Consider the following 24,173-nt stretch of genomic DNA (forward strand, 5'->3'; position numbering starts at 1 on the left):
AAGATAAGCACAGGAGAACCTCCCAAATGCCCAGAATGCACTGAAAAGTGGTAAATTATTAACTATTTCAGACTGTTTCAGATAAATACAGAGAGTAGAAGCAGAGAGAGCAGTATGTGTTGAAATTAATTTAGGTGTGAGTTGCTCATTAACATTTCTTTTGTTTCCAAGGGTAGGAAAGGTGTCTGGAGGAGTGAGTCATTATGGTCACCTGGCAGGGGGTCTGCAGGAGGAATGTGAGGTGTGAATGGTCATTAACATATCTTTTGTTTCCAAGGGTGGGAGAGATCTTAGGTATGAATTGGTCATTACAATGTGTGACAAGCTTGGTAGGAACATCCTGTGTTCAGTGTTTTGTCCATCTGAGTACCTTGAAAACGCTTTCCATGCATTTTCCATGATGAAAAAAGGCTCTGGACAGCATCGGGAACTGGAAGAGTTAAAATAAATTTCAGAAGCAAATAATTATAAATGCAATTTGCTGCGTTTAGCTGCATTTACAAGCATTTTGTGCTTGAAACACCGACCCCGGTTCACATATATGCGGCCGTGCAGGCCGCGTTTTGCACGGATACGAGAGCCCATTCATTTGAATGGACTCCCGTGCCCTTGACATGCAGGGAAGAAGTCCCTGCACTTCTTTTGAAAACACAGCCCGCTCGGGTACCTCGGTTCCCAGTACAGTTGCGTTTTCTAGTGCGGGCGACATGCCATTAGCACTAATGGCACTCGCCCACGGGTCCGCATTGCCCTGTGTGGGTGGTGCAGCTGCACGGATTTTCGTGGGGATCCGCAGCGGCACCACCCACACAGATGTGAACCTAGGGTGATAAAATTGACTGCTGAACGCAAGTTCTCTAAGGCAGTCATCACATCTAACAATTGGTAAACTGCAGTATATTACATTTTTTTAGGTTGAATACTGCTTGGTTACATTGTTTCTATCTCATCCACAATGATCTTGCAATACATTGCTCTTGTTCTACTGATACACTGTATATACAATGGCAATGTACACAATCTCCTCTGCTCCTGATGTATTCTGTATTCCAAAGTGAGAGGATTGAGCAGAGGAAGTCCTTCCTGAACTCAGGAGCAAATGACAGCAAGGAAGGAAGGGACTGACAGGTGTCAGGAGCAGAGCCCCGCCCCCGAGTCAGAGTGACGCCCCCCGGGGACACCTGTGTGCTGTGGCTCCTCCCCATTCCTCCATACACAGAGGACTCAGCCCATCCTCCGCTGTCACACTCAGCCCGCAGCGTCCTGCAGCCTCCCGCCTGTGACAAGTTGCGGTGTGTGCGCTCCTCATACCTGTCCTCTCGGGGCCGCTCCCTCCCCGTGCCCCGGGCCATGTAGAGGAGGGACGGACAGGCGGACGGACGGGCGGACGGAGGAGGGAGCTTCTCCCAGTTCTTCTCTCCCTCTGCCACCCAGATGCGTTCCCTGCTGGACCGTGACAAGAAGAGGAAGAAGAAGAAGAAGCAGAGCTCCGCTGCAGGGCTGGATGTTGCTTTGGGGCTGGTCCCCCAGCAGCAGCCCAGGATGTTCAGCTGTGTGTCCTGCTTCTGGGTGCTGCTCTCCGCCTGCCTGGTGGCCGTCTGCAGCTTCAGCTTCCTCTCCCCGGCGTGGATAGTCCGATCGGCCGATCAGGACAGGCTGGAGCCGATCAGCTTTGGGCTACTGTGGCATTGCTCGGAGAGCATGGAGCAAATGCCGAGCTGCTACACCTTCGGAGGACTGGGCAGGTTCAATGACATCCCATCCAGCTCCTGGCAGGTGAGTCCCCCCTCCACCGCTGTGCCTGTCAGACCAACGACCACCCTGGGACCCGGGGGGGGGGGGGGGGGGATCACAGTATCATTATTATTATTACATTTATTGTTTTATATACTACTTCTTCCTCTTATTATGGTAATATACTACTGGGCTGATGTGTCTAGAACATTGCGGGGGGGGGGGGGGGGGGGCATTATTAGTATTACTATTATAATATTGTTATTATTATTAATAATTATAATAATATTAATAATAATATTACGATTTTAATAATAATATTATTTGCTTATTTGCTTTTTTTTTTACAAAACTACTTCTTCCTCTTATACTGCTGGGCTGATGAGCCTGCAATATTGCTGGGGGGGGGGGGGCATTTAGTATTACTATTGTATCGTTGTTGTTATTATTATCATTATATTTTATATTTTTATATACTACTTTTCCTTCTTATTATGGTAATATACTACTGGCCTGATGAACCTGGAATATCACTGGGGGCATTATTATTATTATTATTATTACTATTGTATTATGATTATTATTATTGTTGTTGTTTTTATGTTCTACTTCTTCCTCTTATTATGGTAATAATATACTGGACTTAAGAGTCGGAAATATTGCTGGGGGGTATTATTAGCTTTACTATTGTATTTTTATTATTTTTTTTATTATATTTGCTTTTTTTATACTACTTTATCTTTTTATATGGTAATATACTGCTGGGCAGATTAGGCTGGAATTAATATTATTATGATTATTATTATTTTTACTATTTTTATATACTCTTTATTCCTCTTGTTATGGTAATATACCACTGGGCTAATGAGCCTGGAATATTGCTGGGAGGCATTATTAGTATTGCTATTGTAATATAATAATAATAATCATATAATTATTTAAATAAAAATATTATTATATTTGCTGTTTTTAAATACTACTTCTTCCTCTTATTATGGTAATATATTGCTGGGCTGATGAACCTAAAATATCACTGGGGGGCATTATTAGCTTTACTATTATATTATTATTTTTATTATTAGATTTGTTGTTTTCATACTACTTTTTCCTCTTCTTATGGTAATGCCCTGCTGTGCAGATGAACACTGTTGCAAGAAATCATTATTATTAGTATTATATTGTTATTTATGTATTATTATTATTATTTTTTATACTAAATATCATTATTATGTACTACTTTTTTCTTCTTCTTATACTACTTTAGCTTGTATGTCTCTTCTTATTATTAATATTCATCACAGCTTAGTTTTGCTACATTTATTTATATGTCCAGGGAAATGACACACTGGTTCTTCAGTGTCTCCTCAGGCTGTAAATATTTCAGCAGGTCCTCATTGTCTAAGTAGGTCCTCAGTATCTCGTTAGTGCCCTAGCAAATCCTTATTGTCTAAGCAGGTTCTCAATATTCCAGCAGGTCCTTATTGACTAAGCATGTCTTCAGTGTCTCATAGGGTTCTCAATGTCTCAGTGAGTCCTCAGTACCTTAGCAGGCCCTCACTGCCTCAGCAGGTCCTCAAATTCTTTTAGGTTCCTCAGTTTCTCAGCAGGTCCTCATAGTACCAGCGGATCCTCAGTGTCTCAGTAAGTTCTTAAAATCGCAATAGGTCCTCAATATATCAGCAGGTTCTTATTGTCTAAGCAAGTCTTCAATATCAGGGTCTTCAGTGTCTCAGTGAGTTCTCAGCACCTCTATAGTTACTAACTGTCTCAACAGGTCCTCAAAGTTTTAGCAAGTTCTCATTATTTCAGTATGTTCTCAATGTCTTAGTGGGTCCTCAGTATCTCAATGAGTCCACAATAGCTCAGTGGGCCCTCATCACCTAAGCGGGTCCTCGTCATTTATGCAGGTTGTCAAAGTTTTACAGGCTCCTCAGTCTCTCAGTAGGTCCTCAATGTTCAAATGGGTTCTTCTTGTGCCCTCAATATCTCAGTGTGTCCCCACTGGCTCAGAAGGTCATCAAAGTCCTAGAAGGCCCTCATTCTCTTAGTAGTTTCTCTATATCCAGGTAGGTAGGTCTCTGTGAGTCTTCAGTGTCTGAGCAGGTTATCAAACCCTCCAGGACCCATTGCAAGTCTACGTTTTGACTGCACCCATGTAGCAATGAGTGTACATGTCTCTGCAGGACTACTATTGCAAAAAAAATGAATTCTGATACCTGAATGTAATTAATATTTGTATTGATACTAATTACTAGATCAGTTCAGTTTATACAGTATTTCATATGGTATTGTCTCCCACATTCACATGCAGACCAACCATCCTGTAGAAACAATAGTAACAAGAGCTGTGGCAAACTACAACAGTGTCAGGGGTGTTTAAGCGGTTGTAGCAACAGTTTTTTTTAAGAAAGAATATTGCATTTGATTACAAATGTAACAAACAGTTGATGACACTGCTTCCCTGGGATTGTCATTGTTTGTTGCAGCCCATTGCAGGGCCAGTTTGGTGCAGGAAAATATAAAGATATGAAATAAAGGAATTCATATACTAAGTAGTATAGTTACATGTATTCATTGTATACTGTTATCAGAATCAATTTATTTTCATGATATTTCCTTTAACTCTTCATTTCCTTTCCTCAATGAGATAGGAAAGGAGTGTCACCCATCAAATAGAGATTTTTTAAGAAGTTGGAAGTATCAGAAGTATACATTATCACACCCTAGGAAAGATCTGCATACAGCCTTATTCTTTCTTAACCCTTGCAGGTGAAATTATATACAGACCACAATTAGGCTGGATGTGGCCAGATAGGAGAATGGCAATTCAAGAATCACAGGAGGTCAGACAATTCCCAGTCCACATGGGTCTGGCATAACCAGGTAGACCTCAGAATCAAGCACAAGATCTGTGGAAGGGTGATGACTACAGGACATGACTGAGTGCTCTTCCAACTCATAGGTAAAAGATCCTTTCTGTTCGAAAAAAAGAAAAAGAGCAAAAAAAAAAAAAAAAACCCAAACAAACAATAATGTAATTAGTTGTATAGATTTTCCAGAATGACGGAAAAACTTTACAAGTTCCATATTGATTGAAAAACAGCCATTCCATTGTCCAATTATCAGTATGAATGCTAAAATCTGTCACCCCTGCCCCCCGATGGCAAAAGTAACCTGTGCATGGGCTAATTAAACAGAGATAGATAGAAAAATAGATACAGTAGATAGATAGATAGATAGATAGATAGATAGATAGATAGATAGATAGAATGCTAGAGAGATAGATAGATAATTTATAGAGAGATGGAATGAATGAATAATCGTAAAGTACCTGTAATAAATAATAGAATAAAACATAATATATAGATAGAATTATAGTTATATTGCTCTACTGTGTGCACATATGCCCCTCACTCCTCCAACACTGGGTGCAGGCTTCTGACGGTCTATAACTGCTAGCATAGATTCCACTTTGAGCAAAAAAGAAAGAAAACTCACTCTCCATTTTAAAAGCCTTGTATGTAATTTTATTGCAGCATCTTATGCATAGACTGTTCCACCTGCTTCTCCAGCTGTAAAGCATTTCACTCCAGAGCAATTGTAGAGTAACAGTGGAGTGAAATGCGTTAGAGGTTGTATGAGCAAGTGGAACAATCTATGCATCTAGGCTTCAGTAAACTTTCGTATTAGGCTTTTAAAAGAAAAATGGCTTCTCTTTTTTTCTTTTTTACTCAAAGTATAATCATTGATAGATATATAAACAGATAGATGATAATATATAAATATATAGATAGATAGATAGATAGATAGATAGATAGATAGATAGATAGAATAATTGATATGTAGCTGGATAGATAATATAAAGAGAGATAGAATGATAGAGTAGATAGATAGATAATCTATAGATAGAATGATAGATAGATAGATAGATAGATAGATAGATAATCTATAGATAGATAGATAGATAGATAAACTATAGATAGATAGATAGATAATCTATAGACAGAATGATAGATAGATAGATAGATAGATAGATAGATAGATAGTAAATCTATAGATAGATAGATAGATAGATAAACTATAGACAGAATGATAGATAGATAGATAGATAGATAGATAGATAGAATTACAGATAGAATTGTACAGCTAATAACTGCACAAAGAACACACATCTCTTGAAAACCCACGCTGTTATGACATTAATAAATAGGTCAGTGTAATGAACAGACGTGTCCCCTCCAGCAGTGAAGGAAGAAGAAGCTCTATGTATGCCGCAGACTCCTAAACATATCCTAGTACAGTGGTTCTTAACCTGGGTTCGATCGAACCCCAGGGGTTCGGTGAGTCAGTCTCGCGGGTTCGGCAGAGGTGAAGACCCACACCCGACTCATATGATTCGTGCAGTAAATATTCATTATTATGTTTTTGTTTTTGTGTGAAAATCATGTTTTAATGGTTTTGTTCTTTGTTCTTAACGGTTTTGTTCATTTTTTGCACCTATGTATAAATATATACCTAAATATATACCTATGTTTTGAATTTTAAAAATCATATTTTATTTTTCCAATTAAGAAGGGTTCGGTGAATGCGCATATGAAACTGGTGGGGTTCAGTACCTCCAACAAGGTTAAGAACCACTGTCCTAGTAATTAGTAGATGGGTGTGTGTTTGGGAATTCTGAAATGCTGGGGCTGGCTTCACAAGTCCTAACTCAGGGGTCTCCAAACTGTGGGCCAAGGGCCAGATGCGGCCCTTTGCTTGCCTTTATCTGACCCTTGGGGTACTATTCCTCCCAGTGCTAGAGGCACTGATCCTTCCACTGACACCAACAATGTTGCATTATTTCTTCCACTGATACCAATGATGGTGTACTATTCCACCCACTAATACCAACAATGGGGCACTACTCCTCCTTCCGACCACCAACTCTGAGGCCATGTTTATTCTCACTGATGCTGTACCCAAGACATTTTCTGCCCCAGATGGCTACAATCCAGCCCTCCTAAAGTCTGAAGGACAGAAAACTGGCCTTTTGTTTGAAAAGTTTGGAGACCCCTGTCCTAACTGACCACACTGGGCCAGTATTATTATTATTATTATTATTACATCTAGTTTATATAGCGCCAAAGGGTTTGCTCAGCGCTGTACAATAGAGGGGTGGACAATACATGAAACATTACAGCACCTACAAACAGCACACGAGGGGTTATAGGGCCCTACTCTTTCGAGCTTACAATCTAGGAGGGAGGGGATAGTGGTACAGGAGGAAGTGGCTGTGGGGGATGGAGTGGTAGGAGGAATGAAGGAGAGCAGCAGTTAGGTGAGGGTGGGGTAGGCTTCCCTGAAGAGGTGGGTTTTCAGGGAGCGCCTGAAGGTGAGGAGGGAAGGTGACAGTCTGATGGATTGGGGTAGTGAGTTCCAGAGGATGGGGGAGGACCTGGAGAAGTCTTGCAGACGTGCGTGTGATCAGTATGATCTGAGCTCTACTTATTAACACTCTATATGAAGTGGGGAAGAAGTAAGCTGGGGGAGAGAAGCTCAAATCTCCCATTAGTATTACACTCCTGTGTCTAGATGTCTGAAAGTATTGAGGTAATACTGTGTGCCACTGGCCTGAGAGACGTTATGTAACAACAATTTAAAGAGCTGGTTGTCACGATCGATCTGATGTTTTGGTCTTTAATTATGTGTCTGTTTGTTACATTTTTAAATTAGCTGTAAAAAAAACAAAAAAGGAGCGGGAAAGAGATACAGTAAATGTATGTTTATGATGTTATTAAATACATTAATTAAAAATAGCCGAGAAATCTTGCTGTTGTTCATAAATAAGCCATCTAAATTTATCAAATACAGCACATATTTGTTTCAACAGTATCTCTGTGTCATTGTGGGTGTGGGGTGGGAAGGGGTACCCTAGATTAAGAGTAAATTCCATAATAAATGCAAACACACACACAGATTATGTCATTTAAGCTGCCAGTGTTTAGAGAAATTTAAGTAATTTTGGTTTTGATTTACACATAATCTAGAACAAGGGTCCCCAAATTGTGGCCTGTGGGCCAGATGTGGCCCTTTGTTTGCTTTTATCTTTTAACCCTTGGGGCACTATTCCTTCCGCTGACACCAAAGACAGGGCACTATTCCTCCCAATGACACCAGAGATGGGGAACTAATGCGCCCACTGAAACCAACAATGGGGCAATATTCCTCCCACTGAAACCAGTGATGGGGCACTATTCCTTTCCCTGACATCAAAGACGGGCACTATTCCTTACACTGACACCTGAGATGGGAAACTAATTCTCCCACTGACATCAATTATGGGGCACTATTCCTCCCACTGACACCAGAGATGGTAATTAATTATCCCACTGATACCAATTATGGGGAACTATTCCTAACCATTGACTCAAATTATGGGGCACTATTCCTCCTATTAACACCAATGATAGGGCACCATTCCTTCCACTGACACCAATGATGGGGCACTATTCCTCCCACTGACACCAATGATTGGGCACTATTCCACTCACTTACACCAATGATGGAGCACTATTCCTCTCTTTGACACCAATGATGGGACACTATCCCTCCCACTGATACCAACAATGGGACACTATTCTTCCCACTGATACCAATGATGGAGCACTATTCCTCCCACTGACACCAATGATGGGGCACTATTCCTCCCACTGACACCAATGATGGGGCACTATTCCTCCCACTGACACCAATGATGCAGCACTATGCCTCCTACTGACAACAATGATGGGGCACTATTCCTCCCACTGACACCAATGATGTAGTTGCTTTACTCCCACTGACCTTCAAGCCTATGGCAATGTTTACTCCCACTGGCCACAGTCCGGCCCTCCTAAAGTTTGAAGGGAGGAAACTGTCCCTTTGTTTCAAAAGTTTGGAGACCCTTGTTCTAGAATGATGACATGCATATTATGGGGCCTGGACTAGATTTAAAATGCAGCCTTTGTGTGATCAGATGTTGCCCTATGTTACTTTTAAGGCCTCATTAAAGATTTAGTCTACATTTCTGACCAAAAGTTACACCCATATTTAGGGTATAACATGAAACCTGGTCAAAGTCCACAAACCCTACTCCCCAAACCACCCCCCACCCCACTCCTTACTGAATGTTGGGGTTCATGGTTGTGTGTGGCTCCATCATCCATTTATAGAGAACTGTGAATGGAGAGACTACAAGTCCCATCTGCCACCGCAGCAGAAGGACTCAATGGAGCACAAGTGCGGTGACGCCACTATCATTGATACAATCCAGGTGCATCAGAACAAAAGGTGTCCAAAGTCTTACAGTGGGGTTTCTTTAGAATACAGCAACAACATGATTTGGAAAGCCTGTCCCCTGTCAGCATGCTCTCTGTGTGGAAGCAGTGGGCTCTTTGCAGAGGTCTGATACATCCACTGCTGAGTCAAACCTATAGCTTTGCAAACAGCAAAGCTGATGTTTTCTGCTGATAAGCAGAGCATGTGTTGGACCTTTGCGGAGAGACCACTGGCTGCTTTCTAAAGAGGAAGTGTAACTTTGCATATCTATTGTATTGATGCCCCTGGATTGTGTTTAGCTGATTCAAATGGAAAGTTAGGCTTTAAAATGCCTATACACTGTCTGTTTTAGGCTTAAACTCCAACTGTGCGGCCCTAATACACTGCAAGGATTAAATGCCCGTTATGTCTAAAGGGTTGCAGAAAAGGCTGTACAGGCAGTCCCTGAGTTACATATCATCCAACCTACATCTGACTTACAAACAGAGCGAGACAACAGGACATGAGAGGAAATCTACCCCTAGGAAGGGAAATTGACTCCTGTAAGAGTTATCATAGGAAAAAGGTGTCTACACTGAAGCTTTATCACCAATCCTTGTTTCCACGACAACCCAAAATCTTCAAAATCCAATTGTCACGGGGACAAAAAGTGAGGTGAAATCTTGTGAACAGAAGCACAGACAGCAAAACAGACACTACAAGGGTGTTAACCCTTCCCTATGCTATCCAAAAAACCTAAAACATAATTTTTTTCACTGGACTTATACTTAAAAAATGTACCTGTTCCAACTTATATAAAAATTCAAATTACAAACAAACCTGTAACCTGGGGATCGCCTGTGTTACTTATCTGACTCCCCGCTCCACCATGCTCCTTCAATCCATGCATCTGGTCCTCTGCAGCCTCCTCTGTAAGCTGCTCCCGCACGTGGTCGCACTCCTGCCTCCACCACATGCAACGAATGGTGAATAGATCAGTATAGTACACAATGAGGCCAAGGGACTGTCCACAGATCAAAGCTTTGGAGAGATGAGAACAGCCACCAGAAAGGAAACCAAAAAGGGAAATAAAAGTGGGAGAAGTCTATAAGCCATCATTTGATATATATATATATATATATATATATATATATATATATATATATATGAAGGGTTTATACCATGTTGAATTGACTCTGAGAAAGAGAGGATCTCTCTTCTAAATGCATCATCCAACCTTTTAGCATCTTCCTATATATGTGACTCACACAGTACACTGGTCCTTATTGGCCAGCATTGGATGTGATGTGCCTGTAATATTTTGGCATTTGTGAGTATACATCTGTTTTATTCTTTAATAAATACATTGTTGTTGAGGTAATGCGCAAGGCTAGTGCACCGTCTTTTGTTCTTTTGAGATGACAACAGTGCCAAAGTCTGCTGGAGGGAGGAGTTAGGAAGTAATCCAGACTATTCTTTAACCCTCTAGACTCAAAGTGTTTGTTACCCCAACATTTCATAATCCTGATATGTGTCTGTTGTACCACTTGTGTTAAAATGTATTCTGTTCTCCTTGTATTGCTTCCTTTGTGTGAAAAACCTGGTGATCCTATCAGTTCCCCTGCTTTCTTATTTCAAACTGACCACACTAGGTGTGGAAGCTCATCTGTCCCAGCGTGGTCAGTTTACCAGCTGGGCTGATATCAAACAGGTGGACAATGAAGTCATATGGTAGGCACATTTGTCATTGTTCTGCTCATTGTACAACCATTTCTTCAGTTTAAGTACTAATCATTACCTGCACATCACATTTCTGATACAGACTTTCTTACAGTCATACAGCCACATTCTCTGGCTGGCATAGCTAAGCCATCTTTAGTGGTCAGGCATTATAAGGTGTGAGCAATATTACATACGTATGTCTGTGTGGGTGGCATTCAAACCAAATGTCACTTACAGAAAACCTGTGTCAGTAGTAAGAGGTTTCCCCAAGCCAGCAGTCATATTCAGATCTGCTTTGGAGGTTTGAATATGATTAGTACAGTAAGTAGAGAGAGAAAGAGAAAATGACACAGCAAAGGCAGAAGACATACCGATTCTGCGTTTTAGGAGTTCTATGGAATCTGGCTGCACTAGAATACAGAGATTGGATTTATTCTGCATTTCTGACTTGAGCACAGTTGCAGTGTTTGCTGAATGGCATTAGTTGGCATTAGAAATTCTCTGTTTTGTTTTGCTTGTTGCTCCTTATAACAAGAGCTGGCATGGGAAGCTCCTGCTATGACCCTACCCCGCTGTTTATTTGAATAGTACATTAGCTCACAAACATAGGAGGTACTTTTAGCTGCGGCTTTGAGCCTCTGTCACTTGTTCATCACTTATCTGTCCATTGTAAACCACGCCTTATAGTAGAAAGAGGTAATTAGATGATCTGCCTCTCATAAGCATGTTATGCCACTACCAATTGAACACATTAAATGAACTAGATTGTACCCCATTGTCCATTATAGTTTATGAATCATCATGTGATGAGCTCACCATGAAGTCAGGAGGGTAATATCTGTTAACATCATGGTTTTCAGAGAACCACAGTCTATCAGATTAACTGAATAATTCTTCATAAACCCATTTCACTATATTATACTTCACGCGTCTGGAGGTTAATGTCTATTACATTCATTCCTTTCATGGAGTTATAGTAAATTTTTGTTCGTGTACACACCTATTGTCGGTATGTTGTGCCATACGTTCGTGTTTATTATGCAAAAGTCAGGATGAATCTAATCAATCGAAGCTAGTTGCTGGAGGAAGTCATTGTCTGACTCTTGGGATTGGTGCTAGTTCCAGGGTAGTGTATAGCTTTGCAGCATCACCTAAAGGGGAGCTCCAGGCAAACAGCTATATACACAGTTCAAATACATATTGGCTTTCTGTTTTTATTATTACACAGGTCACATAACTTGGAGATCCATTTTAGGGTTTTCTGGCTCAACCTCACAGTATGCTGGGTCAACTCTGTGTTTATTGGACTAATCGGATCATGCAGGCTGGAGGGAAGAGGAAACAGGAAGCTAACCCTGATAATAGATGCTTTACTGGCTATATTAAAATATCAATACTATAGTGTAGAGAGTAATAATTTACTTTAGACCAAAGAAAAATCTCCTTAAAAAGACCCCGCCACTACGGAATCCTTGATTAAAAAAAAGCCTAGCTCTGTAAAGAAACACATCTGTACTACCTTTGCAGCTTGTGTCTTGATATGCCACTGCTTTACTGCCTGTCAACCCACCCATCCAGGTAGGTTGAATACCCACCCTCTCCTTCTCACCACACATAGTGCTTCTTACCTCCAGCTTGTAGTCCTGTAGTAACAAATGAGGAAAGTGAAAGCACAGCTAATGGCAGTGTTTGAAGACAAGAGTTGCCAAAAATGTAAGTATAGATGTGCTTTTTTAAGGGCTGGACATTTTTTTATCAGTCACTTTAAAGAGGTTGTAAACCTCAGACATAAAATATGAACAAAGCATATCCCTTCATAGTATGTACTTGTCTCAATTAAGAGCACTAAGTGTAATTTCTGTCCACTGCTTCATTCCTCTGATATCTGCATGAATCACATCTTACTAGTTTTTCTGACACCAAGAGAAAAAAAGTGACAGGGGAGGGACCTCCAGCACACCGCCTGTGGTTGACAGCCTCAGCTCTGTTCCTGTGTGCTGTGTGAAGGGTGTGTCCTTTCCCTTCAATCAGCTCCCAGAGCTCTCCTCCCTGAGCTCTGCAGAGTGAAACTTCAGCTCTCCGCCCCCTTTTTTTCTGACAGTTTAGACAAGCTTTATAAATTCTGCACTTTGAACAGATGTAGAGAAGAGATGGCTGCAGATAAACAGGTACACCTTATGTAGGCAGATTTGTTTCATATCTGTGTTTCATATGAGGCCAGTCACTTTACTGGGTATATGTATAGGGGGTGGCAAGCTCAGAAGTGGCAGCCCTGGATGTCACTGCTATGCCTAACAGCTGAGAGGGCAGACAGTCTGGGAGGGGTGGTGAGGGTAGTGCAGGAAGGCCTAGACAGTTGGTGGTAGTAGGGGATTCTATAATCAGAAGGACTAATAGAATAATTTGTCACCAGGATCTCCTCAACCGAATGGTTTGCTATCTCCCTGGTGCCAGGGTTCGGCATGTGGTGGACCAGGTTGATAAATTACTTGGAGGGCCTGGGCATGAACCAGCTGTCTTGGTTCATGTTGGAACTAATGACAGAATACATGGAAGGTGGAGGCTCCTTAAGAATTAATTTAAAGAACAAGGCTGCTAGTTGAAGGGAAGGACCTCCAAGGTGATATTCTCTGAAATGTTACCTGTGCCATGTGCAACTCAGGAAAGACAGGGGGAGATTACAGAACTAAATGCATGGCTAAAGACCTGGTGTAAGAGGGAAGGATTTGGGTTTCTAGAGCACTTTGCTGACTTTCATTGGACTGCAACCTATATGCTAGAGATGGTTTGCACGTAAATGGAAGGGGGTCTGCTGTGCTGGGGGAGAGGTTTATGGGAAGGCTGGAGGAATATTTAAACTAGGATTGACGGGGGGGAGGGAGAATTAGATTATAATAGGGTAGACAGATCAGACAGGGGTCAGCCCTTATTGGAGGTGGAATGAGGAAAGATGGGGGGAGGGCTATGGCAGATGATAAGAAGGTTCCCATTGGAATTGGTACCATTTGTACGAAAATAAAAAATATGCAAAATACGTGTGCAAAAGGTGTCAATCAATTAAAGTGTTTGTTCACCAATGCCAGAAGTCTGTTAAGCAAAATAGGCAAGTTGGAAGCTTTAGTGCATGAAGAGAGCTATGATTTAATTGGTATTGCTGAATCTTGGCTTCATTCTTCACATGACTGGGCCATTAATATTCCTGGCTATGTTCTCTTTCCGAGAGACAGGGTAATAAGGAAAGGTGGTGGAGTCTGTCTCTATGTGAGAAGTGATCTCAGAGCGAGTGTGAAAGAGGACCTAGTTGATGGAGAGCGTGATGAGGCTGAAGTATTATGGGTGGAACTGCACATGGGGGTACTACAAAGGTAATCATTGGAGTTTGTTATAGGCCTCCCAGTGTTAATGAGGAGGTGGAGACTCAGCTCCTTGCACAGCTCGAAAGAGCCTCAAGGACTGGGACAGTGATGATAATGGGGGATTTTAACTACCTGGAAATTGACTGGAGTAATGGTACTGCAGGAACAGTTAAAGGGCAAAATGTATAAACCTTCTTCAGGACAATTTTTTGGTACAGTTCATAGAGGCCCCAACTAGGAATGATGCTGGACCTGGTAATCTCAAACCACGCAGAGCATATTATGGATACCCACATAAAAGAACATCTGGGTAGCAGTGAGCATAATATGATTTCATTTATTGTTAGCTGTAAACAACAAGCACATTTGGGAAAAATAAAAACACTCAACTTTAAGAAAGTAAAATTTTCCAAGGCTGAGAGCTGCTCTCCAAGACTTAGACTGGGAGGGAATATTGGCATCGATGAACACAACACAGAAATGGGAGTTCTTTAAAAAGACTGTATGTGAACACACTGCAAAATATATTCCCATGGGCAACAAGTTTAAAAGGCTAAAAATCAAACCTATGTGGCTTTCGGCCAAAGTTAAAAAAGCTATAGATAATAAAAGAGCTTTTATTAAATATAAAAGTGAAGGGACGCTATCATCATTTAAACATTACAAAGAATATAACAGAATATGCAAAAATAAATAGTATAAAAATACTATTTCAGTCTTTGCAGATGACACTAAGCTGTGCATTGGAATAACGTCCTTGCAGGATGTCTCTAATTTACAAGCCTACCTCAATGCACTGTTTAATAGGGCAACTATGTGGCAAATGAGGTTTAATGTTGATAAATGTAAAGTTATGCACTTGGGGACTAAGAATATGCATGCATCATATTACAACTGGGGGAATCAATGGTGGAAAAGGATCTGGGGGTTCTGGTAGATCACAAGCTTAATAATGACATGCAATGCCAAGCTGTGGTTTCTAAAGTGAGCAAAATCCTCTCTTGTATTAACAGAGGTATAGACTCCAGAGAGAGAGATATCATATTACCCCGGTACAAATCATTAGTAACACCTCATCTGGAATATGCAATTCGGTTTTGGGCACCAATTCACAAAAAGAACATTGGGGAACTGGAGAAAGTACAGAGAAGGGCAACCAAACTGATACGAGGCATGGAGGAGCTCAGCTATGAGGAAAGATTAGAGGAACTGAATTTATTCTCTCCTGAGAAGAGGAGATTAAGGGGGGATATGATCAACATGTATAAATACATCAGTGGTTAATATAGTGAACTCGATGTAGAGTTATTCACCTTGAGGTCACCACAGAGGACAAGGGGGCAGTCTTTACGTTTGAAGGAAAAGAAATATAATCTCCAAATACGGAAAGGTTTCTTCACAGAGCTGTGAAAATGTGAAATAGACTCCCTCAAGAGTTGGTTCTGGCCAGCTCAGTGGATTTCTTTAAAAAAAGGCCTGGATTCTTTCTTAGATACGCAGAATATAACAATTTACTAACATTTATAGGTAGAGTTGATCCAGGGAATAGCCGATTGCCTCTGGGGGGATCAGGAAGGAATTTTTTCCCCTGCAGGAGCAAATTGGCTCATGCATTGCTGTGTTTTTTGAACTTCCTCTGGATCAACTGTGGGTGTAGGATTATAACTTTTTTCTTATGGTTGAACTGGATAGACTTTTGTCTTTTTTCAGCCAGACTAACTATGTAACTATGTAAGGATTTACAATCACTTTAAAGGAAACCTGCAGTAAGTTAAGCAAGTGATCTGACATTGTTGAGTTTCTCTTCTGAAAATGTAAATTGTTTGGCTGTCATGCTAACGATTTGTCTTCAATACTTTTGAATCACTGAGCTAGAACAAACTTAGTGATTAGGAATTCTAAGTTTTCTTTGACTTTGTTTTGTCGTGTTCCAGGGAAGGTGACTGAGAAGTAGTTAAGTTCTTGATAGCCAGACAGTTAGCATTTTAGAAGGACTTCAACAGACTGCCAGATTTCTATCATAAGTATGCGTTAATCAGAAAACCATAACCCAGTTTTCTCAACCTTTTCAACACGATGGAACCCTTCAAATACCTTTCCAGCCAGGGAACCCCCTGCTAATAACTGCTATATCTGCAGCAGCATTCTTCCCACTGACCATCATGCTAATGTACAGGGAGCATGGTAGTCAGTGAAAAGAATGCTCCTTACGTTCGTAGTCAGGAAGAAGAATCCCAAAGCCCCCTCTTTACAAGTGGTTAAAAAGATAAAGGTAGACATTTCTCACTGCTCAAGGGCCCTGTAGCAAACGCTAGAGCAGGGGTGGCTCAACCTTTTGAAGAGCGAGGGCCACTTAAGTGATTTGGTAACTTGTTTCGGGCCACCATGAAATGAAATGGTTCAGAATTTTGAATTTTTTATTTTGAATAGCATAAGGAATATTCTCCTCCTGCAGCCGCTTCCACTTTAAAGCATATCTAAAGCCAGACCTTATTTTATGTTAAATGGAATAGGGGATGGTTAACACCAGTTATCGCCAGAACAAGTGTTCCTGTTGGAAGAATTTCCCTCTATGCCTGTTCTGGGGACAACTCAAAAGTTCTCTCACTTTTAATCCCAAAGACGATGATCACCAGGACAGACAGCGAGAGTAAATTCCCCTAACAGTAACGCAGACAGTGTTTAACACCTGACATAATTTGTAATCTTTCTCAACCTTATCTAAAACATTAAAAAAAATGAACAAACTTTAGCTTTAGTTGTATTTGAAAAAGTGCACTTATTTAAATAGTTTGTAGATCAAATATATAAGAAGGACAATGGAGGAGTAGAGGAGTAGGGTGATTTGGTCCCAAAAAGGAACATTCCATCCGAAGAAGGGACATTTGGGAGCTTTGCATTGTATAGAATGATACTTGCACAGATAACTTAAGTATTAAATACTCATATGCACCATATGTTCTTTAAAACTACATTTGCATTATAACACATTTTGGCATTGAGCTGGGTGTTTTTATCACTTTGTTATGTTGGAAATAGGGAGGTGTGTGTTTATAGGCATTTAGAAGGAGTTGATTGGCACAACTAATTTTAGTCTGCAGGAAATGGAACAGAAACAGTCTGGTTGTGGGAAAATCGGAGCTTTTTGCTTTTGTCTCTGTTGGTCTAATTCAGTGTGAATTGTGCACAAATCTAAAGGTTTTTTTTTTTTATATTCCACAAAAAAGATGGGCCAGTGCACCTTTTGTGATGCTGATAAGTACTTTGAAAACAGGAGCATCATTAGGGAGTCAACGCACGGGCCTTATTACATCATTGTTCACAGGGAACACTGGCCAACCAGCTTTATATACAAGCTTTGTCCTCGTGGGTTAGCTGTCAGAATAGAATGCCATCCCTTTGCTGATGTTATTGTAGTCTGCCCATTCCTCTCCTGTTTGGATGCTATGTGAATGGTAGGTGGTCTGCTGTGACCTCTGGATAAGTCAATGTGGACAATATTGGTGACACCCTCTGCTTTTGCTTTTCAAACTATAATTATTTGTCTGCATAGTTTAAATGGAGAGAACTTCAACACAGCACAAGATTAAGCTATACGTTTGTTTAATGAAAATTCACTGGTTTCCAATTTCTGTGCTGTCCAGATAAAAATGCTGGGCATAGGGTGGGAATTAGACCCTGGTGTTGTTGACTTTCTGCTTCTGTGGGCAAACAGCCCCTACACACAATACAGACAACTGATTATAATCTATCAACAGTTAAAGTCATACCTTTAGCCGCAGGAAATGTTTCTAATTTGCAATCTTCGGGTACTGCTACAGATTACAATACAGAATAAACAAGTGTATATTACCTAATATTAAATAACATATTTGATTTTGATCATGTGAAGGCAGTGAAGGAATATGTAATCTGAAAATATATAGGTTAAGCTTTGACAATAAAACCTGGAAGCTGATTGTTTTCTCTGCAGAGTTGAACCCAATTTTGCACTCTCCAGTTTTAGTAAATACCCCCTATGTACTATTATGTGTGCGGTAGTGACCAGTCCATAAGATGAGCATTTTTTGCAGGAAAGCTTTGTCATGGGTTGTAGAGATTGGCGGGGAACTCCATGGGCATACTTGTGGCACTGTCTCGCATATGTCAGCACAGTCACAGGGTGATGTTCCAAGCCTAGCGTAATGATTTCATCCACCATAACTTTATTGCACGTGTACATACCAGTTTGTGTGGTAGGTCATGTAAACTTCTGGTCTGTGTTGTCTGGACACTGGCATGTGTTGGAGGTCATGAAAATTGGTTGATGTTGTCTAGACACTGGAAGAGTGTCCTAGCCCTGCAGTATGTAGTTTTGCAACCTTGGTCCAGACTAGTGGTCACTAAATGGCTGACCGCGGTGCGGAACCTGATTGAGGAACAGTCCCATAGGGACCGCAGCCACGCCACCGCCGGGTGCCCTTCCTTGGGCCTCATGCCTAGCCACCGACGCCATCCCCACAGCGAGCGGGGTGCGAGGAACTGCAGATCGGGACCGAGGGGCGGGAGCTGCCCAAGTCACCTTGTCAACAAGTGGGCGACCGCCCGACCCGCCAACATGAAAAAGACTCCCGCCCCCCACCTTGAGCTGCAGAGAGCGGAAGTCCCCACACACCAACAAGTTGGGCAATCACCAGGTCCCAACCCCCAGTCCTTACCCGCAACCACCACACTCCGCCCACCGCGATAATGACACCGGCGGCCGGGCGGGAGGCCCGGAAGAGGACACCCAGTAGCAGCAATGGCACGGCTATGGTCTGGACAGGACCGCCCCTCAGTCAGCAGGGCGTGAGGAGCTGCAGATCGGGACCGAGGGGCAGGAGCCGGCAACCACCTAACCAGTCAACATGCAAAAACCTCTGTTCTCTTCAGCTTGAGACAGAAAGTGGGAGCTCCCCCACAGCAGCAAGCCAGGCAATCGCCCACCTGACAACACAACAACCAAGGCAGCTCCCGCCCCCCACACCTAGTCCACCATGAAGACGACACCAGTGGCGGGCCAGAGGCCCAGGAGAGGACACCCCAGAAGGATTAGTGTCTCGGCCTTGCCTAAGGTACCAGGGGAAGGCTTGCATTAAAAGGGGCTCTGTGTTGTGTTAAAGGGCACTGTGTTGTGTTAGGGGCGCTGTGTTGTGTTAGGTGTGCTGTGTGTATTAGGGGTACTGTGTTATATTAGGGGTGCTGGGTTATGTTAGGGGTGCTGTGTTGTTAGGGCGCTGTGTTGTGCTAGGTGTGCTGTGTGTTTTAGGGTTGCTGTGTTATGTTAGGGGAGTTGTGTTAGGGATGCTGTGTTGTTAGGGGCGCTGTGTTGTGTCAGGGGTGCTGTGTGTTTTAGGGGTACTGTGTTATGTTAGGGGTGCTGTGTTAGGTGTGCTCTGTTGTGTTGTGTCAGGGGTGCTGTGTGTTTTAGGGGTGCTGTGTTCTGTTAGGGGTGTTGTGTTGTGTTAGGGGTGTTGTGTTGTTAGGGGCACTGTGTGTCTGGGGTGCTGTATGTTTTAGGGGTGCTGTGTTATGTTAGGGGTGCTGTGTTAGGTGTGCTCTGTTGTGTTAGGTGTGCTGTGTGTTTTAGGGGTGCTGTGTTATGTTAGGGGTGCTGTGTTGTTAGGGGCGCTGTGTGTCAGGGGTGCTGTGTGTTTTAGGGGTGCTGTGTTATGTTAGGGGTGTTGTGTTAGGTGTGCTGTGTGTTTTAGGGGTGCTGTGTTATGTTAGGGGTGTTGTGTTGTGTTAGGGGCGCTGTGTTGTCTTAGGGGCACTGTGTTGTGTTAGGGGTGCTGTGTGTTTTAGGGGTGCTGTGTTATGTTAGGGGGGCTGTGTTATGCTAGGGGTGCTGTGTTAGGGGTGCTGTGTTGTGATAGGTGTGCTGTGGGTTTAAGTGGTGCTGTGTTATGTTAGGGGTGCTGTAATGTGTTAGGCTTGCTGTGTGTTTTAGGGGTGCTGTGTGTATGCTAGGGGTGCTGTGTTAGGGGTGCTGTGTTGTGATAGGTGTGCTGTGGGTTTTAGTGGTGCTGTGTTATGTTAGGGGCGCTGTGTTGTGTTAGGTGTGCTGTGTTATGTTAGGGGCGCAGTGTTATGTTAGGGGCACTGTGTTGTGTTAGGGGTGCTGTTGTGTTAGGGGAGCTGTGTTGTGTTAGGAGGCGCTGTGTTGTGCTAAAGGGCGGCTTTGTTGTTAGGGATGCTGTGTGTTTTAGGGGCACTGTGTTGTGTTAAGGGACACTGTGTTGTGTTAGGGGCACTGTGTTATGTTAGGGGTGCTGTGTTGTGTTAAAGGGCGCTGTGTTAGGGGTGCTGTGTGTTTTAGGGGTGCTGTGTTGTGTTAGGGGCGCTGTGTTATGTTAGTTGTGCTATGTTGTGTTAAAGGGGCGCTGTGTTGTTAGGGTTGCTTTGTGTTTTAGGGGTGCTGTGTTGTGTTAGGGGCGCTGTGTTATGTTAAGGGGTGCTGTGTTATGTTAAGGGGCACTGTATTGTGTTAGGGGTGCTGTGTTGTGTTAAGGGGTGCTGTGTTGTGTTAGGGGCGCTGTGTTTTGTTAATTGGTGCTGTGTTGTTTTAGGAGACGCTGTGTTTTGTTATGGGGCGCTGTGATGTAAAGGGGGCAGTGATGTGAAGGGGAAAAGAGGACACTGTGGGACTTCTTTAAAGAGGGGACTGTGATGTAGAGGGGACTACAATGTAAAAGATACGCTAAAGATCATATTGTACCGGGGGATTGTGATGTGTTATAGCACCAACGAGATTCGGACTTCTGGAAGGAAATTTTGCTGGCCGGACCTCTGTAAATTTTAATTCAAGACCCCTGGTCTAGACAATTCTGGGAGCCTGATCTAAAGGTTACCCGTGAACAAGTTCACCAGGGTCTGTGGGAAACTCTTTCAGTATGCTAGAGGTAGGATTTATAGAATAAAGTGCTGTCACCACCCTTCTGATTGAACAGTGAAGGAGCAGCAAGAGAATCAAGTTGATTTAAATCACTAGTGAAATGCTCGATTTAAATCATAATTTTTAAAGAGCAGCTGTCATCTCTGTCCCACAGAAGCTCCTCCTCTGACCCGCTGTTGACTCACCAAGAGTCCCTTTCACTTTAATGGGACAGCTGGTGATGCTGCAGTGACACAACAAGGTGAGGGACGTGGCGGCAGCAGGTGGGTGGATGCCTGCTAACAGACGCTGCCATGATGGATCTAAAATGACAGGTGCTCTTTAAATGTAAGGAATCCGACTCATTCTTGTTGGTAGTTAGAATCTTTTGCAAACCAAATGAAGGTTTCCTTTTTAGAATAATAAGCTGTCAGGTTAGCAAAACAGCGATATCAGAACCGATTTTAAGTTAATAGGTTAATCACAGATAGCTGGAGAACTAATCAAATTGTTTTATTTCATGTTTTTTCTCATGGTTACTGTGAAATTGTGTGAATGCATCAATGCAGTGCATGTTATCTCAGCTTGCAGAGCTTGGATTCATTGAATGAGATTACCAAAAATGTAAATATTGCAGAATATACAGCCTCATGCTACATAACTAAGCTCCATTTCATGCTGAATAAACTAAATTATTAATGTATCTTCAAAAGAAAACTATCTTTAGATAGATTTTTACTCCAAAAGCATTTTATAAAAAAAATTAAAATAATCTAATTGAAATAAAAAAAATCAGATTTTTAAAAAAAAAAACATCGATTTTTATCCACCCTCATCTTTGCTCACTCTGTTCCTTTTCCCTGTTAGTTTGTTCCCTGTCAGCTTGTTCCCTATCAGTACATGTGAATGGGGCAGAGGCTGAAAAGCTCCTTGTGCTACCTGTCACTCATCCTGCCTGACTGATGGTGTAAAAGCAATTTTAATAAGCTGATTTTAGACTTAGGTACTTATGTTGGTTTTATGTAAATACTTATTAATTTTAAAAAGAAAACAACTGCATTAAAGTGATTAGAAACTCTATTTTTGATTTATTTATTTTAAAAAAATAACAAACAGGTTTATATTTTTCTAATTTGTGCAATGGAATTGCACAGGGTGGCCCCAAGCCTCCTAATCTCGGGTCCCCCAACAGCTCTCCTGCCTCCTCCTCTTCTGAGTGTCCCCCCACAGCAAGCCACTTGCTTAGGGGGCACACCTGCAGGCTCATTCCTGAGCTGCGCTGCCTGCATCTATAGATACAGACAGACCCGCCATCCACTCCCTCATCACAGGATTTAACATTTTTTACCTTAATGCAAGAAATGCATTTAGGTAAAAAATGTTTAGGCTTTAAACTTTAAAACTTAGTTCATACCGAGATTGCAATTCTCACACATTCCCCTGCAGTGTGATTGGTGCAATTCGGTGCCTGCAAACGCACTGCGATCTGCATTTGTATATTGGCAGCGCCATGCAGTTTGCAAGAGCAGTGTGTTTCAACATGGTGTTTGAAACGTGCATGGAACTCACCCTTCCCATACTTTGTTCTGGTGTGAACCGACCCTAAATGATTTTCTTTTATATCTGCCTGGAATTCAGCTTTAAATTCTGATATTTCAGTTTTGGCCAAACATCTGTAAGATCATCTTTAAGACTCCAATATCAATATTTCCCCTCAAGCTTCCTGTTTAGAATTGAAAAGTATCCCACGATAAATTGTTACGCCCCCATGCCAGGATCTTACAGAGATCTTGGCATGAAAATGAAATGATTGCACAGAATTATCAGTTTGGGGGAATTAATCTTTAAGCTGGATTGATCCAGCTACTGAAAGATAATTTATTTTTCTCAAACTTGCACTTATCTCCATGCTTATATCTTCCCTGGTACCATAGAACAATCACTGATTAAATTATATATAAGCTAAATTTTTTTTTTTTTTTACATTTAGTATAAGGTAGGAAAAAGTTTTTTGTTTTTCTGTTTCCTGTTGGAGATCTCTCCTCATTCTTGTAGAAACAACTGAAAGTAGAAATCTCTCCAAAGTGAAAGAAGTCTCCTCTTAGACAGAGCAGGTGTCTACATTGGGAGATTTCCTCTCTATTTCTGGTTAGGTGACAACTCGAAATTTTGTATTCTTCCTTAAGGCCCCTTGCTGGATCGATCAGAATTTGAGCCATGGGGTAGCCTTGCCTGCACCACCCGGCTTGACAAGAAACGAATAAAGCAGATCGTAAATTTGGCAGAACAGTGACTGCATCCTATCAGATGCAGTCAGTGTTCATCAGCTCTATCAACTATGGCTGCCTGACTACAATGGAGATTCCCTCTTCCACACTGTTATCTTGGATGGGGACATCAACTGACTTTTTTTACTCCCTCTTTTGCTGGTTGAATGGACGGAATTTGAGCCATTTATGCGTGCTTTTACTTTCAGTCCAGTGGTCATCAAGACAGAGAGAGTCAATCTCCCTAACAAAGGACCCTTACTGTTTAAATAAACTGAAAAAATGTTTGGGCTTTGGAAACACTTTAAATAAACATTTCCTATCTCGCCAAATACACTTTCATTTACAGAGCATGGCCTTATGTCACCTGTAGCAGTTGTTTGTACCATGCATACTACCCAACTGACTTGTTGAATTGCCACTTATTGGCTGACTATTTGTATCAGTACCTTGGGATATGGACTTTGCTTGCATGCTGGCGCTGCTCATGAATCATGCAATGATCTATACTGTAACAGGTACATAGAGAATATGCTTTCAGCTTAGAGTCTTCATCTGCTATCAATTAGTCCCGTCACTTAAACTTCTTTTTGTTGCCAGATGTGTTGTGCATATCAAAAGCTGCAAAGCAGTTATTTTGTAACCACTTAACAGTCAGAGTAAGGTTTATTTTAGTTAACACACTCCAAAGGCACTGGAAGTTGTTTGGGTAATTAAAGGCTTACTGCATACAAAATGCAAAAATGTATTTCAAGAGTGCAAAGAGTAATGATAATATATAAAGTACAATATCCAGTATGGAACAACCTCATTACAGTAGGCAGAACCGTTAAACTGCCATCACAAAAAAGAAAATTCAAGATAATGTCTATTGCAAAATTCCTAACATCTGTGCTAAAGATATATAGCGGCTGAAGAATCTTC

General features: G+C 41.8%; 1 protein-coding gene across 1 annotated transcript in view; it reads left to right on the forward strand.

The window, feature by feature from the left end:
• The first annotated feature begins 1,212 nt into the window (after positions 1-1,212).
• The window catches only part of LOC149449184 (LHFPL tetraspan subfamily member 7 protein-like), a 280,876-nt gene continuing 257,915 nt past the window's right edge, over positions 1,213-24,173 (forward strand). Inside the window, exon 1 of the mRNA XM_089693662.1 lies at positions 1,213-1,776. Coding sequence (XP_089549788.1) covers positions 1,435-1,776 — 342 coding nt within the window. The 5' untranslated portion in view covers positions 1,213-1,434. The remainder of the gene's footprint in view (positions 1,777-24,173) is intronic.

The sequence above is a fragment of the Staurois parvus genome, unplaced genomic scaffold (assembly GCF_062004578.1).
Source record: "Staurois parvus isolate SC_StPar_1 unplaced genomic scaffold, SC_StPar_1.0 ptg000635l, whole genome shotgun sequence".
Lineage (NCBI taxonomy): Eukaryota > Metazoa > Chordata > Amphibia > Anura > Ranidae > Staurois > Staurois parvus.